At 38.2% G+C, this 18,380-nt stretch overlaps 1 protein-coding gene across 3 annotated transcripts in view; it reads left to right on the top strand.

Moving 5' to 3' along the window:
• The window catches only part of TBC1D5 (TBC1 domain family member 5), a 325,080-nt gene that overhangs the window by 145,810 nt on the left and 160,890 nt on the right, over positions 1 to 18,380 (top strand). For 2 of the 3 annotated variants that reach the window (XM_075051907.1, XM_075051919.1), the window contains one exon: positions 15,237 to 15,303. In XM_075051907.1, coding sequence (XP_074908008.1) covers positions 15,237 to 15,303 — 67 coding nt within the window. Of the gene's footprint in view, positions 1 to 4,572; positions 4,638 to 15,236; positions 15,304 to 18,380 lie in introns of all 3 variants that reach the window. The other variant, XM_075051928.1, reaches the window with a different exon arrangement.

The following is an 18,380-nucleotide window of genomic DNA, read 5'->3' as shown; positions in this document are numbered from 1 at the left end:
CGACTGCACATCATATCTGCTTCAGACAGTGTTAAAAACCTGGCATTCTGCCCCAGCTCTGAACTTCAGTCCCCTCACAAGCCAAAATGATCACATTGCAGCCTCTTCCTTGTTTGTATAAATGTTTGATAATTCTAGACAGAAGGCATTGCAAGAACCCTACTTTTGCTCAAGTCTTGATTCACCCTTTAATATTGTTCATTGCCGCTCTTTCTACTACTCAAATGATTTGTAATTTGTATCTCTCAAACGGTTCCCACTTGGATTTCTCATGCACTGAAAAGTCAGATGCCTGACATTACTGTGTAAAGTTAAGTGCTTGGGGTTAATGAATGGCATTAAATTTTATGAGGTCATGTCCAGTAGATGTTAAAAGAAGCTTAAGACAACTTTATCACTGATAGAAATTAACAGTTGGCACGAAAGAATGCCTGAGGGAGTTCAGTTCTAAGCAAAAATAAAATTGGTGGTATAAAACCTAAAATACAGAGTCGTTGTGATTAATGTAAATATTTTTGTTAGGTAATTGGTTACGTGTTGCAGTAAAAGAAATGAGACCTCACAGTTTGAAAGAAAAGAATATTATTGTATTTAGAAAGCAATTAATGTTTCTAGTCAAATAAAAAAAAATCTACATCACGTACAATATTTATATTCTTTCAGTAAACATATAACCTTTGGGGCTATATTTATCAAATAGTCAAGTCTCCACTTATTTACATTACTTTTTTCTTTGGGCAAAATGTGTTTTCCCTAGTGGAGTACGTTATTTTGTTTCATTAAACCTTTATTTCTACTCACATGCATTGCTTATATTACAGACCAAATGAGTAAATTCAGTGTACTTAAGTCATCTAAGGTTTGTGTTTTGGGGTGACTGATGGATGGCATGAAAATTCTGTTTCAAAAAGAAAATGGCTACATTAACTTATGGATAGATCTGTTTTGCATAATTATGTGGGGAACTATTCAGTAATTACACTAGTATTCACATGCTGTAATTTTCATCGTCTTTATTCACTGTCATTCCAGTGAGAGGAAACAGAAAACTTGTTCAGACGTATATATTCTTTCTTGCTCTGTCTTATGACCTGCAGTCACAGCATATACTACTTTTTCAAATAATGCCTGTGCTCGACTAAGACAGCTATTGTCTTGAATTTCACTCCAGTGGTATGTGTCTAAATTCTGCACACATACTTTGAAGTCTCTAATACCACGCTATGGATATGCCTGAATGACCTTGTGCAGACCTGTTCCTTTCACATCACTTGAGGTCTGTGCTGTCTGGATGCAGCGTTGGAGGTAACAGTGTCAAGCCTGCTGAGAATGCAGAGCTCTAGTGTAGAAGAGTCAAAGTTTCTGGATCAGAGCTTTTTCTCCTCTCCAGTTGGACAGAGATGTACCATACCTGTTGTGGTTTAACCCCAGCCAGCAACTGAGCACCACGCAGCCACTCTATCACTCCCCTCCTCAGCTGGACAGGGGAGAGAAAATATAACGAAAAGCTCGTGGGTCAAGATAAGGATAGGGAGAGATCACTCAACCAATTACCATCATGGACAAAACAGACTCAACTTGGGGAAAATTAACTTAATTTATTGCCGATCAACCAGAGTAATGAGAAATAAAAACAAATCTTAAAACACCTTACCCCCATCCCTCCCTTCTTCTGGGCACAACTTCACTCCTGAATTCTCTACCTACCCATCCCAGGGGCGCAGGGGGATGGGGAATGGGGGTTGGGGTCAGTTCATCACACCTTAGTTATTTCTGCCACTTCATCCTCCTCAGGGGCAGGACTCCTCACACTCTTCCCCCGCTCCAGCATGGGATCCCTCCCATGGGAGACAGTTCTCCACGAACTACTCCAGCGTGGGTCCCTTCCATGGGCTGCAGTCCTTCAGTCACAGACTGCTCCAGTGCGGGCTTTCCCACAGAGTCACGGCCATCTTTGGGGGCACCCACCTGCTCCAGCGTGGGGTCCTCCACGGGCTGCAGGTGGAGATCTGCTCCACCGTGGACCTCCCTGGGCTGCAGGGGGACAGCCTGCCTCACCATGGTCTTCCCCATGGGCTGCAGGGGAATCTCTGCTCCGGTGCCTGGAGCATCTCCTCCCCCTCCTTCTTCACTGACCTCGGTGTCTGCAGGGTTGTTTCTCACGTATTCTCCCTCCTCTCTCTCTGGCTGTTGTTTTTGCAGCAGTTTCCGCCCCGCCCCCCCCCCCCCCCCCCCCCTTCTTAAATCTGTTATCTCAGAGGGGCTACCACTGTCACTGCTGGGCTCAGCCTTGGCCAGCAGCAGGTCCATCCTGGAGCCAGCTGACATTGGCTCTGTCAGACACAGGGGAAGCTTCTAGCCGCTTCTCACAGAAGCCACCCCTATAGCCCCCCCCCCCCCCAAAACCCTGCCACACAAATCCAGTACACCTATCATACAGCACAGCAAATCATGGCCACTTCCTGAATTTGAAAGGGGAAATCTGAAGAAAAAGTGAAAATATTTTAGAATTTTTCGTCCCTCAGGACTGTTCTGTTGCTTTCCAGGTGATTATTTTTGTGTTTTAATATGAATTACATATGTGAAACGCCTTTTCACATTTTCCTTAGGTGATACTTGGTCAAAAAATCCGAAGTCAAAAAACTGATGCTCTCTGATGCTGGGTGACATTTCCATCTTGCACCCAGGCTTTTCTTTTTGGCTAAAAGATATTGCATGTTTTCTATCTTAGAAAACTGGGGTAGCTGTCTAGAAAAATTGGCTACTACTTAGCGTTTTTCCTATTTTTGTGTAAACTAAATCATCAACCTTTTGGAAAACTTCAGTATAATTGTTGGTGCAAGAAAAATCTAGCCATACTTGTCTAATTTACATTTTTGAAGTCTCATATTTCTTACATCTCCAAGTGCTTCATACTTGCATCTTTAGTTCCATTCTGAAGTGCCACCAGGGATTGACCCTACTTATCCTCCTTATAGGAGGGCAAGGGTGGAGAACAGAAATCTGTCCGCGATTGATCGCATACTTCTCCACAGAAATGTTTTGTGGGGAGTTTCTTTCTCAGTATCTGCAACAGAGGGGCCATTGTTCGACAAACTACTTTGCACTGTAGTAAATAGAAGTGTTTTGTCATTCTGGTTGTCGGTTTGGTATATTTTTATATTCTGATGTAGCTGTGGACTTTGATCTCTTAGACATCAAGACTTTACTGCTAATGCATATATACCTTTGCTCTTCAAATTTTTCTAGGTCCATCATTCACAACATGTATCTGCTTTTGTACCAGCAAAGTACGCAGTTGGTGCTCTCCAAATTAACTAAGGGTTGATTTAAAAGAATTTTGAGTGAAATCTACTGTTTTCATTATGCTTTGGCATGTTTTGATTTGGCAGTTTAAAAGCTCTAGCTCGATACTTCTTCTATACTGTTCAGTGACGTGTTTTTTCATCGGAGAAATTTATAGAAAAGGTAGGGTACCGCTCCATGTCATGTTCTCTGAGGTATGGGTCTACTTGATACACAATGTATTCTGAGAAGTACCAGCCTCAATTATAGCCTCAAATTAGGAGTCTAGGGCTTCCTGGCTTCATCTTATAAAGCCAAGCTAGGCAGCTTTAAGCTCAGGTATCCCTTTCTGCTGCAGGTTCCTTGTGTATAGTTAACTTGATTAGGATAAGGGCTGTTCAATTGGCAGCAAGAGCATCCCTTTCAGGGTTGAGTATTTGAGTCTGTGTGGTAATGATGTTTATTTTCAGGTCGTTGGGATTTTTTTCAGACCATCTTGCTCAAGTTTGCCAGATACTGGTGCCGGCATAAGCTAACAGTATCCTAACGTGATTTTTTTTTTTTTTTTTTAAGAGTGTACTTCTGAATTGTAACTTTGCTACTGATGGTACATCTCCTTTAAGTTTTACCCAGATAACTTTAAACTTTAGTCAGAGACGGAGTTGCTTTTTTCAAAATCATTCACATAATAGATTTGTAAAGGAATGAAAAAATGTGCTTTCTGTTGTGTTATGAATGATGGCTGAAGGAAGTAAAAATCATATGCACTCTAAGCTATGTTCATAGTTCAATAAACCATTGGTTATCTCTCTACTTTGGGGGGGGAGGGTGTATAACCCTGCTAAAATGTGTTACATAGTTACATTATTAAAAACATGTCTTTTCAATAGATACGTGCAGGATCCTATTTCTAACTCATTCACAGATTATTCTGCAGTTTATGTTGATAGAAATCCAAAGTAGCCCGTCAGACCTACAGATCCGACTGCTTCCAGCAGTGCTAAAAGGAGTTGTGGTAGGGGAGGAGGAGGCTGCAGCTGGAGGTAGCCAGAGGAGCCGAGCTTCCTGGGGTGACAGGGATGCTGTGGGTGCCCAAGTGCATCTCCCTGGCCCTGGGTGTTTTTAGTAACTGGCTGCCTTCCATGTTGCTTCATGTGGGACTTTCTTCACCTCTTACTGTGTGCTTTTAAAACTGTAGCATCTGAGGAAAGTCCAGGCATTGCCCAGGCTTGCATCTCTCTGACAACTTCGTAACTTCAAGCTTCTCATCTGCTTCCTCTTCCTCAGAGCCAAAACCCAGAGTTCAGCTGCTGGCTCTTTGGGGTAGTGCCAGCCCTTCCACAGGATGCCAGGTAGCTCCACTGCCTTTTTGTTTCTGGTGTGCCTGAATTTCCGTGTTTCCATTTGTGGCAACAGTGCTGCTTCTTTTATTCTTTCTGGTTGCCTCCTAGCCATAAATGCTGTCTGTTATCCCATTCCAGATAAGCAAGTAGCTAGTTATGCATGTGTCAGCACAATAGCCACGCGGATGCTCTGATTTCAGGCTGTACATCTTTGCATGTATGTTCTGGGCAAACAAAAATGGTATGATTTTCACAGTGTTCCTAAACATATTTACATTCAAGGAAGGTCCAAGAAAGTACATTCTGCTTTCAGGAGAAGCCTTTGACATCCGTCAGTGCTGTAAGTCATCAGCCTGCTGTAGTAGCTTCCTTTGATAAGAAACAGCAAAGCAAGCAAGCAGAATCGCTCCTGCTCTTTTGAACCTCTGGTCCTGGTTATCATGAGACCACCCCCCAACTTTAGGAGGTGAGGCTGCATGTCACTACCACGTGGCTTCCTGGCCAGGCTGGCCTTTCTCCTGATAAACCTGTTACTGTCAGTTGAAGAGCAGCTAGCTTCTTGTTGAAAGGGCAATTCTATTTCAATAAAAGAGCACTTAATCCTTTCTTGTTTGTCTTCTACTATCATTTAATCTTGGCAAAACAACAGAATGTTAGAAAACTTCTGCTCAATCTTTTTTTGGCTCCATTTTTTTCCTAAACTCAATGGAATATACATTACTGCTTTTGAATATGGCAATCAAACTATACTTACATATGATTTATTATCCCAAACGGAAGGATTGCATCTATCTATAAGATAGAAATGTGGTTAAAAATAGGATGTAATTGAAGTAAAATAAAGGACAATAGTAGCCTTCAAACATATAAAGAGATGTTATGTTTTTCTTATTGTCAGTGTAAACGGTCTCTGGAGACCACCTTTTTACAGTGATTGTGCATGTCTAAGATTAAGCAAAGCTGCATGACCAGTGCTATCTCAGGAGGATGCTGAGTCATTAACTCATGTTTATTGCCTCTTGCCATCTTTAGATTATTGCAATTTATAGCTCAAAGGCCTTTTAGGCTGTTTATAAGTTAAAATTAGCTAAATTCTTCTGGATGCAAGTGATAAGTCACTCGGCATTTGTGTATCATGGGACGTAAGTTCCTAGCGATGATGCCAGGCGGCTTCTAAGATTTTTTTTCTTTATGTGCAAAGTCTAATTGTGCTGCTTGTCCCTAGTTATACTGGATTACTCTATCCTCTGTTTTGCTAATTCTACTAATTTGCTGTTTTGTTAAGTGTGTATGCTCTTAAAGAATTTACTGAAGTTAGAGATGATACTGTTTATTAGGTATACAGCTTCCACTTCAATCAGACTACATTAAAATGTTTGTATCTTATCCTGGAGTCTTTTGTGTCACATTTGATGATGACCTAGGAGTTTGTTTAAGTTATACATGGTAAATGATCAGCCAGGTTAAGTAGCAAATACAGGCTGTAGCACTGAGCATATGAACAGGAGTGGACGTAGTTTACTATGCACCAAAGACAGGTGCACTAGGAGAAACAGTAACTAAAAAAAAAGTTAGAAGAATCACATTTTACCTTATCCTGTGGATTTTTTCTTTTGCCAGTTTTATTGCTGCTGGTAACAAATTCAATCCAGGCATTACTGGTCTAAATGCTTATTGACTTCAGTGGAAGTCACATTTGCTTATATAAGCTAGTCTTGTGTGGTTCCCACTAAAAAGGAAGTCAAACTGTTTTTCCATGTATGTGCATTTTCTGAAGTGTTTAGATCACTATTAGCATCACAGTTAAACTTGGCCTTCCCGTCATGCTCAAAGAGATTATATTAAAACACCTCTGGATGTAAATTATTTAAGATTTCTGTACCTTGCAATCACCTGAGAATTCTTCTCAAGCATTCCTATGAATTAGTTCAGTGGTATTAGAGTAAAATTCCTTATTCTATTTATTTTGTTTTTAGTTTAGAATACAGTGTATAGCTCACCCTGTTTAGAAAATGCAGAGGCTTCATCAGGAAAAGAAATATTATAACTAAGTCCTTTGAATATACTTATTGTTAATTTTATTTTAAATTGAGCTGCAAGGGGCTACATTTCTTAAACACTGATGCTACATTCTAATTTCAAAATCAGTCATCTAGACTTTTGTATATCTTTTCCCATCCACACTTTTTTACACATACATTTTACATGTGGAAAAGTGGTATGTTAATTTACGGGCTAACCTAATGACAGGGTTGGTGTTTAGATTTGTGAACACTCAGAAGCGGTTTCACTTAAAATGGAAACCCTCTTATTTTTATGTGTCTTGATTTAAACTGAAGTGCATAGACAAAATTATTTCAAACAGAGATTTTGCCGGGAGAATACACAGAGTTTACTCATATATGCGTATACACATATGCAATTGTGATTTTGTATGCAAAGATCATAGAAGATGCCACTTGATTGTCATAAATCAGCAATCCAAAAGATACCGGAATCGACTGGGTTTGAGCAACGTGCAATACAAGATATTCTTATTATCTCCAGAAGTTTTTGTTCATAACTGCAAACCAATGTGTCTGCCTGTCATATTGTTCTGCAGCTTTCTGCAGGGCTAAAACAGGCTTTGATTTTTGCACCTTAGTGTCAGCGTTCCTTACCTATTTTCAAATGTGACCAGCTTTCACTATTGCAAGATTAGCATACGTGCGGCTACTGTATTGTGTTTTACAGTTGTGTTCCTTTCCGAACTCAAATAAGCTTAATGCAGAAAAAACACTGTTAATGCATGATGCATTTTTCTCGTATGAATATTGAAGGATAAACAAATGAAATATTTCAGCCTATGTAAGACTTTTGTACTTCTAATGGCAAAGTCTCACAGTTAATTATCTGCATTATCATAGTGTATAATTTTTTGTTTCATTCATGGCAAAATATAATATTTTAAGGCACAGTTGTTGAAACTAAAATGCTACCAAAAAATCTGTACCAAGCAACACATGCATTCAAAATATGCATCTAATGCTAAATGAACTTGAAGCAAGGGATGGAGAGTCAGGTTTGTGCTTAAAAGATTGCTCACCAAAAAGTTGCATCGTATTTATTTCAGAAAACTTAAAAAACTTGCTCAGAGTGAAATGGTCTTCAACTTTCCAGCCTAATAATTATTTAATAAATATCACAAGTGCTGTGCACTTAATTCTTTAGCTGAAGGCATTATTTTCAGTTTCTGTGCACTGCTTCGAGCTTGCTCCATTTAATCATTTTAAAAGCTTATTTGGTGTAAATTGAATTTAACACTGTAGTTGCAAGGGTGTTATGTAAAAAGTCCGAAAGCTCGTCTGTAGCAGCATAGGGGCTGCTAGTACCAAGGATGGAGCTTCGGGAGGGATGCAGCGACTGCATCATCTTAAACTCTGCAGCACCCTCTCTTGGCACCATACAGCAATGCCGTGAGCTGCCTTCCCTCGCTCCCCGGGAATCCATCAAAATACATAACGGAGAAATCCATAGCTCTGCTACGTTTTACTTTTTAAAGATCTAGTTTATGTAGTAAAATCTCAGTTTGCCGTATGCTTTGGGATTAGTTCTCCTTTTATCTTTATTTTTTCTCCTCCTACTGCCATTTTGGTCTATCGGCAGACCCAAATCGGAAAGCTTCAGTCGGCTTAGTCTTTTTGTATTTTTTTTTTTTTTTTTTACTTCTTTGCTGCAGAGATCCTGAAGACTTTCCAAACTGCATCTTTGGTGCTGTAGAAATACAAATTGTCTGCTCTTTTGTAAACCTTTCAATTGTCAGGCTGCTCTCTTTCAAAATAATAGAGGAGCCTGGAGTCGCCCGTGCTAAAATTAAGAATTTATAACTGTATGGAACAGATGTTTTCATAAACATTTGCTATAATTAATTTCAACTAGGGGATTGAAGGAACAAAGCAGTTTTTCCCTCTTCAAAACTTTATTGCCTTTTCCCCATACAGCGAACTCAGAAATCTTTGCTTTAATATTGTTAATGAAACAAATTTACTCTTCTGTTTGGTTTTCATTGTGAAAAAGGAAAGCTTAATTTGAACAAGATAGCAGCCTCTGGAACAATGGACAAATACGCTGACTTTTGAATATCACGTGTAAAGAATTAACATACGGAGCATCAGTCTTTAGGTGCTCATTTGTGAGACCACAACTCTGTGGTGTCAATTGTCAGAGATTCCTACATATTAGAATAAATTTTACCCAGATCAGTTTGATGAATATCTACCCGTGGAGTAAATAGTATGAAGGAATTTTATGTTTGAAGAGTTGTGAACCTTGGTGTTACAAAAAGCAAAGGAGTCTCGTGGCATTATATATAGTTATAATGCATAGTAAAATGCTTATTGTATGTTGATTACCCCTTTATACTCACAATAAAGGTCTGCAATCTGTTAAGCATTTTTTTTTTGTTTGCATTATATGAGGAACACATTTTGACTAAAATCATTCTTCCATATTTATATTGTCACTAGTTTGGGGGGATATTGTTTGGAATGCACATAGTTTAGGGCCAGAATGTTGGTGTTATTGTGAAGTAGAAAAAATATCCATGCATTATTGTTCTGTTTTTACTAGTTCCTGTATATAGCATAAATATAATTTGAGAAAAAAAATGTTCAAAGTTTAAAAAAAAGCACAGCTTAATTGTTTTACACCTGAAAGAACCAGTGCAGCTGCAAGGATTTTTTGAGCAAACTAGAATTCCTGACTGATCTGTCATCTATAAAGTGTGCAAAGAAAAATAGGTAGCTGTCATTAAAATTACATTTCAGCTTTCAATAACCATTTAATGAGTAGCGTAATTATATAAGTATGGTACCTCAAGTACTTCACTCAATAATTAAAAATAATCTCATCTTTAAAGTGAAAGCGCTATAATTATTATTTGACTTAACCAGGACCACTGTTATGATCTCCAGTGGCACCTCAGATTGTTCAAAGTGGTTTTGAAAGTATAAATTAAAATTGGATAAATCATTAAATTATTAAGCTTTAAATATGCTGAAAATGCATGTAGCATGGAATTTGGAAGTCATGTTATAAGAATTGACAACCTTAGACTGCAAGCATGTATTTGTATTAAAATTTTCCTTATCTCTAATCATAAAACACTGCATTAATGATCAAGTGTTTTATATCAGCCTGAACTTAAATTTTCACAACTGTTAAATAAATTTTGTTTTTTAACAACATTTTAACCTTTGATTAGATTACAAAGAAAATATTAAGCAGAGTGCAAACTTGTCAGCAAAGAGATCTGTCTCCATTTTGACACTTGTAAGCAGGGGAATGCACAGTGTGATTTCCTAAGTGGGATCATTTTTGTCACGAATTCCTAAACTGCCAACCATAAAACCCTTTCATAGCTGACACAAGATTGGTAAATCAGTTAGCACTATATAAATATACATGTGTACCCACACATAGACATGCATATGTGTGTATTCATACATACAGAAATATGTATATATATATAAAGACATGTCTTCAGTATCAAAACATATTTTCAAAATAAAAAAAATAGAGTTCAATTATTTTTAAAAGTAGGGTTATATCCATAGAGTAAGGGGATGTCACTCAAGCTTCTTGTCTTCATAGACTTGCTGCTGGTTATGGAGTATCCCGCCCCTTCTCTCTAAGAAGTCCTGTGCTGAATTTTTGCATCTCACAGAAAATAGCTGTTTTCAGAGAGGTAATGAAGGAGAGGAGTGAGAAATGTCTGATCCCTACATCATTCTTCACATGCTTTTTTACTCTTGTTGAGCATGTGCTTAAGCTCAGAGTGCTCATTGTGCCCAGTGCGTACCAAGCGCATCTTTCTGCGCCTGAACTGGGGCTCTGAAATGCTATCCAGTTTCTTCTTATTGCCTGAAGTGGAAGCTGTGTGCTGCACCCTGAAAAAGCTCTTCTTTGAGAAGATATTACACTATCAGTGTAATAGGCTGTTTAAAAATACAAGAGTGTGTTGTATTTAAATTAGCCTTCTCCTTGTTACAATTTCTACACGTGGTTTTCAGGTAATCTTCAGAAAGTGTATTTGGCATCCTCCTTATTCTGGGTTCATCTATTTTATGCTATGTCTAGAATCTTAAGCATGTTCTTACAAGAAAACAGTTACTGCACGTGGCAAGCCTGTGTGTTCTGGATGAATCTAGTACCCTGGTAAATGTACAGTTTACAAATCCTTCTCCATGCATCTCTGAAGTCTAAAGAAGCCAGGATTTGAAATGTTCTTTTTTGACTGGTTAGTAAAAGCACCAATTTCAAGTTATGCAAATTCTCTTGAAACAGCCATCGGCTATGTCCAGTAGTACCAGGTCCCAGCTACCCAAGTCCCAGCTCCCTTTAGCCCTTGGTCTCCATGCACAAGAACAGCCTTTACTGAAATAGGTCAATAGAACTGAATTCTTTCAGGAGAAAGTGTTCATTCCCAGGAGAGAGAGTTTTTCCAGTTAAAGCAGCAGCAAGAAAGATATCCAGATGATTTTCAGTCCCTTTGGAAGGATACTGCCTTATTTTATTATCTTATTAAAAGCAGTGACTGCTCTAGTGCTGAAAGCACCTTAGCCACACTTACTTTGCTACTGATGCTTGTTATGGTACTAGTTGTTTCCCTTCTCTTTCCTCTGAAAGTGTGGTAAGATGTATTTTACCTTTTTTTTTTTTTTCCCTAGGTTTTGTATTTGAACTTTGAAAACCTTGTCAGGAGGTGTGGGGCAGGGCTGGTAGAGCATGCTGTTTCTTCAAAGAGCCCTTCTTCCAATTTTTGAGTCTCAGAAAGGGTCTAAAGATTAGGATAATACTGCATCAACTACGATTTTTAAAGGAGACGACAAATTCTATTACCAGCATCATAAATCTTACATTCATAACTGTTCAGAATACGTCCCAATTTTACCAGAAACTTGGGTTATTATCACTGAAGAAGGTACAAGTAATCTATCTGTTATACTGGGAGTTCACTGTACCTTCAAAAGGAGGAATAACTGGAACTTGCCTGAGGAGAGGTGATGCAGGGCATGGATTCCCACAGCTTATTGTCATTAGTTAGTGAAGCACCTGTCCCATTTGTTCTCGAGTATTGCTGACTATGAAAACTCAACAGGATTTGCTAGAAAGCCTTTTGGATAAAAATAGGTAAAATTTAGGGGATCTTCTTTTAAGTCAATGAATACTTTGCACTTTGCTTTATCATTTTTATCACTTTCAGTGAAAGACATCTAAATCATCTTTCAAAATGTCATAACAGACGTAGCTGTCTTAAAGCTGATGGAGCAAGAAGACAACCACGGACATGCCCACTCCACTACATCCTGGTTTTGAAAGCTGAATGTACCTAGTCCTATCCAGTTTTGGTACCTGCTGCTAATGATACGATGGAGCAGCAAAAGCGGCTCTCAAAAAAAATCCAAATAACTTGTATGAATATGAGTTTTATTAACAATGGGTATACAATTAAGAATGCTAGAGTATTGTGGGGATTGTTTAAATAAAGGAAATTATTGTCTTTTGAAAGAGTGCTTCAGAATAAAGCAAGCTGCACGTGGAGTAGTTTGTGAAGGACAGCTAAGTGGATGTAGCAGATCCAGGATCCCACCAAATATTCACTGTGGGATCCCGAGGAAGGAACAACTTTTATCACCAAGATTCTGGTTTTCTTTGCAGAGTCCTGTTGACTCTTCAAGCAGGACAGATGGGTTAGCTGAAAGATGTTAAAGGCCTTGCATTTTTGGGGGTATTCTTAAACCTCATTCTTCAGAAGGGAAGAAGATCGTGTTGCCATTCTTGAAAAGAGTCCGAGAAGGTATTTTTCAGCATATGAACTTAGCCTTGTGAGTGAGTTTTCTTCTTCAGTCTGACTAGTGTGATAGGTGAACGCTTAGTAGTTGTCTGGGTATAAATAAAGTGCAGTAGTGCATTCAGGCCCCATTTTGATGCGCTGTGTCCCTATAATAAATTGCCCAGTATCACTGCACCTAGCCATATGGCTTTAAAAGAGACTGAACATAGTTCAGTCATTTCTCTGAATGCTCAGGATCAGATGTGGAGATGGGTAATATATGAAAAAGTGCATTACTTAAAATTGTCCCAATATGGGAGACTATTTTCCAAGATACAAGGAAAAAAGGAACAGATGGTTGTTAATAATGGGAGGGACGGCTCCTGGATGAAATATCTGGTGTTGTTAATTTAGTTAAATTTAGTAAACAAAAAGCAGATCGATTAAGTAGTATTTTCATTTTCAAAATAAATTGAGAGAGCTAATTAGTGAAATCAACTGGACTGAGTGATTTTAGACTAAAATGTAGTAGAGGTTTGGGATTTATTTTAGACAAAGGTGCAAAAGTTAATAAAAGAAGTGGATTCCAAATTAGATGAGAAAAAAACACTTGGAAGGAAAGTTCTATGACAAAGTAAATGATAAAGTATTTCTAAAGAATGTCTAGAGTAAGCAAAGATCCTGGAAGAAACAGAAAAAACAGCTTGATCTGCAAAGAAGGCTACCTTCTGGATATCAGAAAGTGTGGGGTTATAGTGACAGTTAGCAGAAGTTAAGCTGAATTAGATCATAAGAAGGGAATTTAAATTAACAAGAAAATATTACTTGACCATGTAAAGAAGCTTTCTGGGAAAGAAGACTAGAACCATTGTGCAGTGTGAATGGAGAAATTATATTAAACGTAATCCAGGTATGGTCTAAACTGGAAAAGTTTTAATTTTCAGTAAAAACAAAATTTCAGGCAAAGGCCTGAAAATAAATAAGTAAAATTAAAGGGAGTGTTGGGTAGATATTATAAATTAGCACATGCAATAAAGATTAAAACATCTGACTTGCAGGATAAATGTCTTTAAAGAATACTGATAAATACTGCTGCATGGAACAATCTTTTAGTCCTTTAGTTCATGGCTGATAGCATATATTTGAAGGAGGGGAAATGTAGTACCTGTGCTTATATTAAGAGAAAGAAAAAAAAGTGATAGCAAAGCAGCTATATAGGCTGGCTATTATCTGTGCAGGGCTGTAAAAAAGTTTTTAAGGAAAAAAATAAGAGATAAAAGAAAAGCGAATGGCATAAGTTTCAGTGCAGGTATTTTAATAAACAGGAGATCGTGCCCAGCTAACCTGTTAGTCTTTCAAAATATACATTAAGGAGATACATCAAGGCTATCTGGACCTCAGTAAACCGTGTGATGTGGTGCCACAGGAGATGTTATGGAATAGAAGGGATGGGGATTAGTGAAATACAGTAATTATGAGATGAGTAGAGAAATGCAGATTTAAATCGTGGAGTTTGTGGTGGAACTGATCTTACCCAGTATTTTCATTTGTTGTCTTGCCACAAAGCGAGAGACTGCATTGATGGACTTCTATGAAGAAAAAATATTAGAAGGTAGTATCCAGTGCAAGCACAAATAGAGTATTTAGGTAGGACTGGTCCTTTCTGAGAGAAAGAGGACTAGAAACAGCATGAAATAGTGTGAAATACAATATTATACTAGCAAGAATTTTTACTGTAAACTGCAAACTTCTTTTTATAAATAAAAATGGAGAGTAAACATGTAGGCATGTTGGTTAAGGATGGCTGCGAAACTGCAAGATGGTGTGGCGTGACTATAGACTGTATCGAGTGTGATTTTTTTGATAGAGAAGAAAACCACTGTCCAGAGAATCAACTGATTAAGCTTTCAATATGCTGTCTACAGCTCCTGTCCCTTCTTTTCCATGTGTAAGGAGGACTGATTTAAATAAAACAGGGAATAAGGAGCCTCATTTAGGAAAAAGACTGAAAGAACTTGATTTCAGTAGGCAGAACAGAGGACACAAAAGTGCGCAATGCTGTCTGTAAATGAATTAAGGAAATAAACAGGGACATAGAAGAATTATCAAGGTAAATGACAGGTTGTGCAAGAATAAATAGTATAAAACAGGACATGAATAAATTTGCTTTGAAAAATAGATGATTCTTTTTCTGGCTTTTAACAGTCCTTCAGTAGAAGTAGTTATTATAGAAAGGAAGGTTTCCTTGTAATCCTTGGCTTCTGTGAACATCGCTGTTCTATGTATAAACAGCCCACAGGATGTAAAACAAGACGTTTTGCAGACATGTTACTTACTTAGGTAGTTTCAGAGAAGCTTTGAACTTGTGCTATGACAAAAAATATCTGGTATCACACAGTCAATTTGAAATCTTTCATGGAATAGATGAACTTTTACATTCTTTGACTTAATGTTAGTAAAATCAAACTCACCTATTTATATGGTATACCTCTGTAATCTTATACTAGTAAAATTGTGTTTAATAAGCTGAGGAGGGTCTCAATCAAAACTTTAAGTGAAATTAAAACTCAGATTCTCAGAACATTCAGACTCCAAATTGAACGTGGAGGCGAGTTGTCTCTCTTGCCAGCTGTAAGAATCCGAAGATGTAAAGTTATGGCTTGTCTATGTAAGTCTTGTCGTAAACTAAAGTTACCATATGTGGTAAAATCAATTGCAATTCTCATCGATATTGTGTTATTTATTATCAGGGTTTTGTCTTATAACAAAGGTGTTTTCTTTTATTTTTGTATTAGGAGGATCAAATGAAAATGGAAGCACACACCACACCTCAGATTCTGATGGAACATTTCTTTCTTACAGGTTGGTAATTTTTTATATTTATTTTCTAATTTTAAAAAGTCTGAATATAGTCAGCAGCATAATCTATTTAAAGCAATAGAACAGGTCCATATATTTTAAGAGTATTGTACAATCTAAATTGCAACAGTCAGTAGACTAAAGGACATGAAGGATTTAATTAAGGAATGATCTGAAAAGTTGTTTTCTGGATTTTCTTTTTTTTTTTTTGAGAAAGCTGTTCAAAATGCTTAACTAATGAAAGTGCAGGATTTTTGTAAGTCTAAATATTTTTAAGGTTGGGTTTTTTTCTCCAAAGTACACAATAAAGTAGAATTCTTACTTAAACTCATAGCAGCTAAGGTAAATGTTGTTGGAATATTTAAGTCACCAGGGCACCACCTTTCTGATCTTCTCTGAAGTAACTGGATCTATGGACCACATGGAACTCTTATTTGCTCGTTCTTTCAGGTCAAAAACCAAAGCCAGGATTTGTTAAGTTTGAGGTTTTCTCACAAGAAAGTAATATTTCAATTCTGTTGGTAGTAAACACCAGTTAAAGAAACATGATGCTAAGCAACATCTTGCAGCACCGTCACTGAGCTTGAGTCTTGCTTGGGCACATACCGGAGGCTGTCTTGTACTTGCAAGCGCAGAAGGTAACCAGCAGATGTGTAGCTTCATCTTTCAGCCAGTAAAATACTGCCTGTGCTACTACAAATGCTAAATCTTTGTCCTTATGACTGGTAAATTAATAGTAAGATTTGCGCTAACCAGAATGACTGCATCTGATTTTGGTGCTTAAGCACGGTAAAATAAAACAAGCTTGCCACATGATTATTTTGGATTCGTTTGCTGAACTATAATGGATGGCATCTTTTTCATTCTTTGTCTGTAGCCTACTGGAGTCTCTGTGCTTCAGAGAGGTGCAGGCAGGCAGGCAGGAGGAACCTGCCCGTTCGCCTCGTGGTGGCTGCAGCCGGCTGGCTGGCGAGCGTGACGCCATCTTGCAGGCAGGGAGCAGCGCTGGGCGCCAGTCGCTCCTCGCTGCAGGCGCGCAGTGCCCCGAGAGCCCGCTGCGGGCCGGAGACCGAGACGTTGCTGAGGAGAGCAGGCAGCAAACAGCCTGGTCTTGAGGATGGTGAAAAGACAGACTTTTCGTAAGGACCTAGAGGGAAGAGCAAAGGGTTTGTTGCGATTCAAACAACCAGAGGAAGCTTCTGGACTGAGAGCAAGGTTGGAAAAAAGGCTGTGCCTGCAGGGACGCAGTGGGACAGGGGAGGTTTGATTTACAAATCCTTCCAGTTTTCTGCATTCTAGTAATTTCTGTATTCTCTGATGAAACCTACCTTGTGATGATACAAAACCCTTTGAGGGCAGGTAGCGTGTTCACTTTGAGAAAAATGTGTTAGCAGATCCATTCCAGGGTTCTGCCTGGCTCCATTTCTTGTCATATTTGTGTTCTCTAATGCATGCAACGTACTATCTAAGTTAAAAGAAGTGCTCAAAAATACCACCCAGAATAATCTTCATGGTTTTGGGGTGAGAAGCATATGTAGACACAGAGACCATGAAGCAGTCTCTGAAAAATAGGCAAGGTAGAATTTAAGCCAGATCAGCAAAAGGAAGGAGTTGAGAGCTCGCTCTACCATTAATTCCAGGACACTTAGACCTGCAAGTTGTTAACTCAGAGCCCCAGCTGTTGTACCTGCCAAGGTGAAACTTGGAGAAGAAGCCAGGTTCAGCTAGGCCCTGGTTCCATGGGAGTGTGAGCTGTGGGGCTGAGGTCCGACCCTTTCTTCCTACCCCTTCTTCAGTCATCCAGCAGCCCTCATCTCACAGTGAACCACTCCAGGGGGCTAAACCAGCCCAGCCCAAACTGTAGTGAATCCTCAGCCATCTTTAACGCTCCACAAATAAGAGGAGGTTAAAGCTGGCCTTTGTATCTCCATATTCCTTAGTCCAAAGTGCATATATGATGTTGGCACTACGACTTCCAGTGGATAATAATCATATTCTGTCAGAGAGGATTACAGCCCAACTTACAAAACTGAAGTTAATTAATATTTTAAAAGCAGTCCCATATACTACTGCCAGAATATTATTGTTATAATTAGAGGTAAGATGATAAAGCAAGATAGTACTGTGTATATATATGTGTGTGTGTGTCTGTGTCTGTGTGTGTATACACACATATATATAAAAGAAATCTCTGATTTTTAATAGTTGGCAAGCTAGCACTGTTATTAAGTAGTATTATAATGTTTAAGGTGTGAAATTTATATTTTCTGCTCAGTGGCAAGTAACTCCCATCATATAATGAGACTGGCTGTAAATTTGCTGTTTGGGTTGAATGTTGTGTTGATAGATATAGTTCTGTGCTGCATGTTAAGTAAAAACAAGCAACTAGTACCTTATGAAAGACGAAAAGTGAATCTTAAACTACCTTGAAAGGTAACAATGGTAAATGGTTGTTACTTCTTTAAGGACTCATTGGAGATTTGGACTTATTTTAGGATACTGTCAATGAATAGTGTTTCTGTAAGTTAGTAATTTGATAAAACTGATGATAGTCTTGTTTGCCAAATGTGTTTCTGTCTATTGTATTTTAAAAAGATTGGCTAGTCAATTTTTGCCCTAAAAGATGCAAAGGCATCTTTGGATCATGGTAGATGTCATGTTTGCAAAAGGCTAATACATGCAAAATTCTACTGAAAATTTTTACTGAAAGAAAAGCTGCTATATATTTTATCAGTAGCAGTCTCTTTACAATTTATTTAGGAGAAAAGGCAACTCCAAATGTTTAAAAATATTTGACTGTGAATGTGCTTTGCTATTAAAGTGCTCTTAAGAGCATATTGGTTTTACCACAATAAAAAAACCCATGGAGCAGGGGGTGTTACTTGATTCCAACACTTTCTATTTTAAAGGACAATTTTACACTATACAGTACAAGACTCTGAGTGTGTGTGTATATATTAATAAAGGATGTCAGATCATTATCCTTTGAAATATTTATAATGCTCCAGAACTATTTGTATGGTTTTATTTTTAATGTGATGTCACCTTAGAGTTTGTGGCTCTTCCTTGTGTTGATCACG

Source organism: Buteo buteo, chromosome 2 (genome assembly GCF_964188355.1).
Source record: "Buteo buteo chromosome 2, bButBut1.hap1.1, whole genome shotgun sequence".
Taxonomy (NCBI): Eukaryota; Metazoa; Chordata; class Aves; order Accipitriformes; family Accipitridae; genus Buteo; species Buteo buteo.
This window is presented reverse-complemented; position numbering and strand designations above follow the sequence as displayed.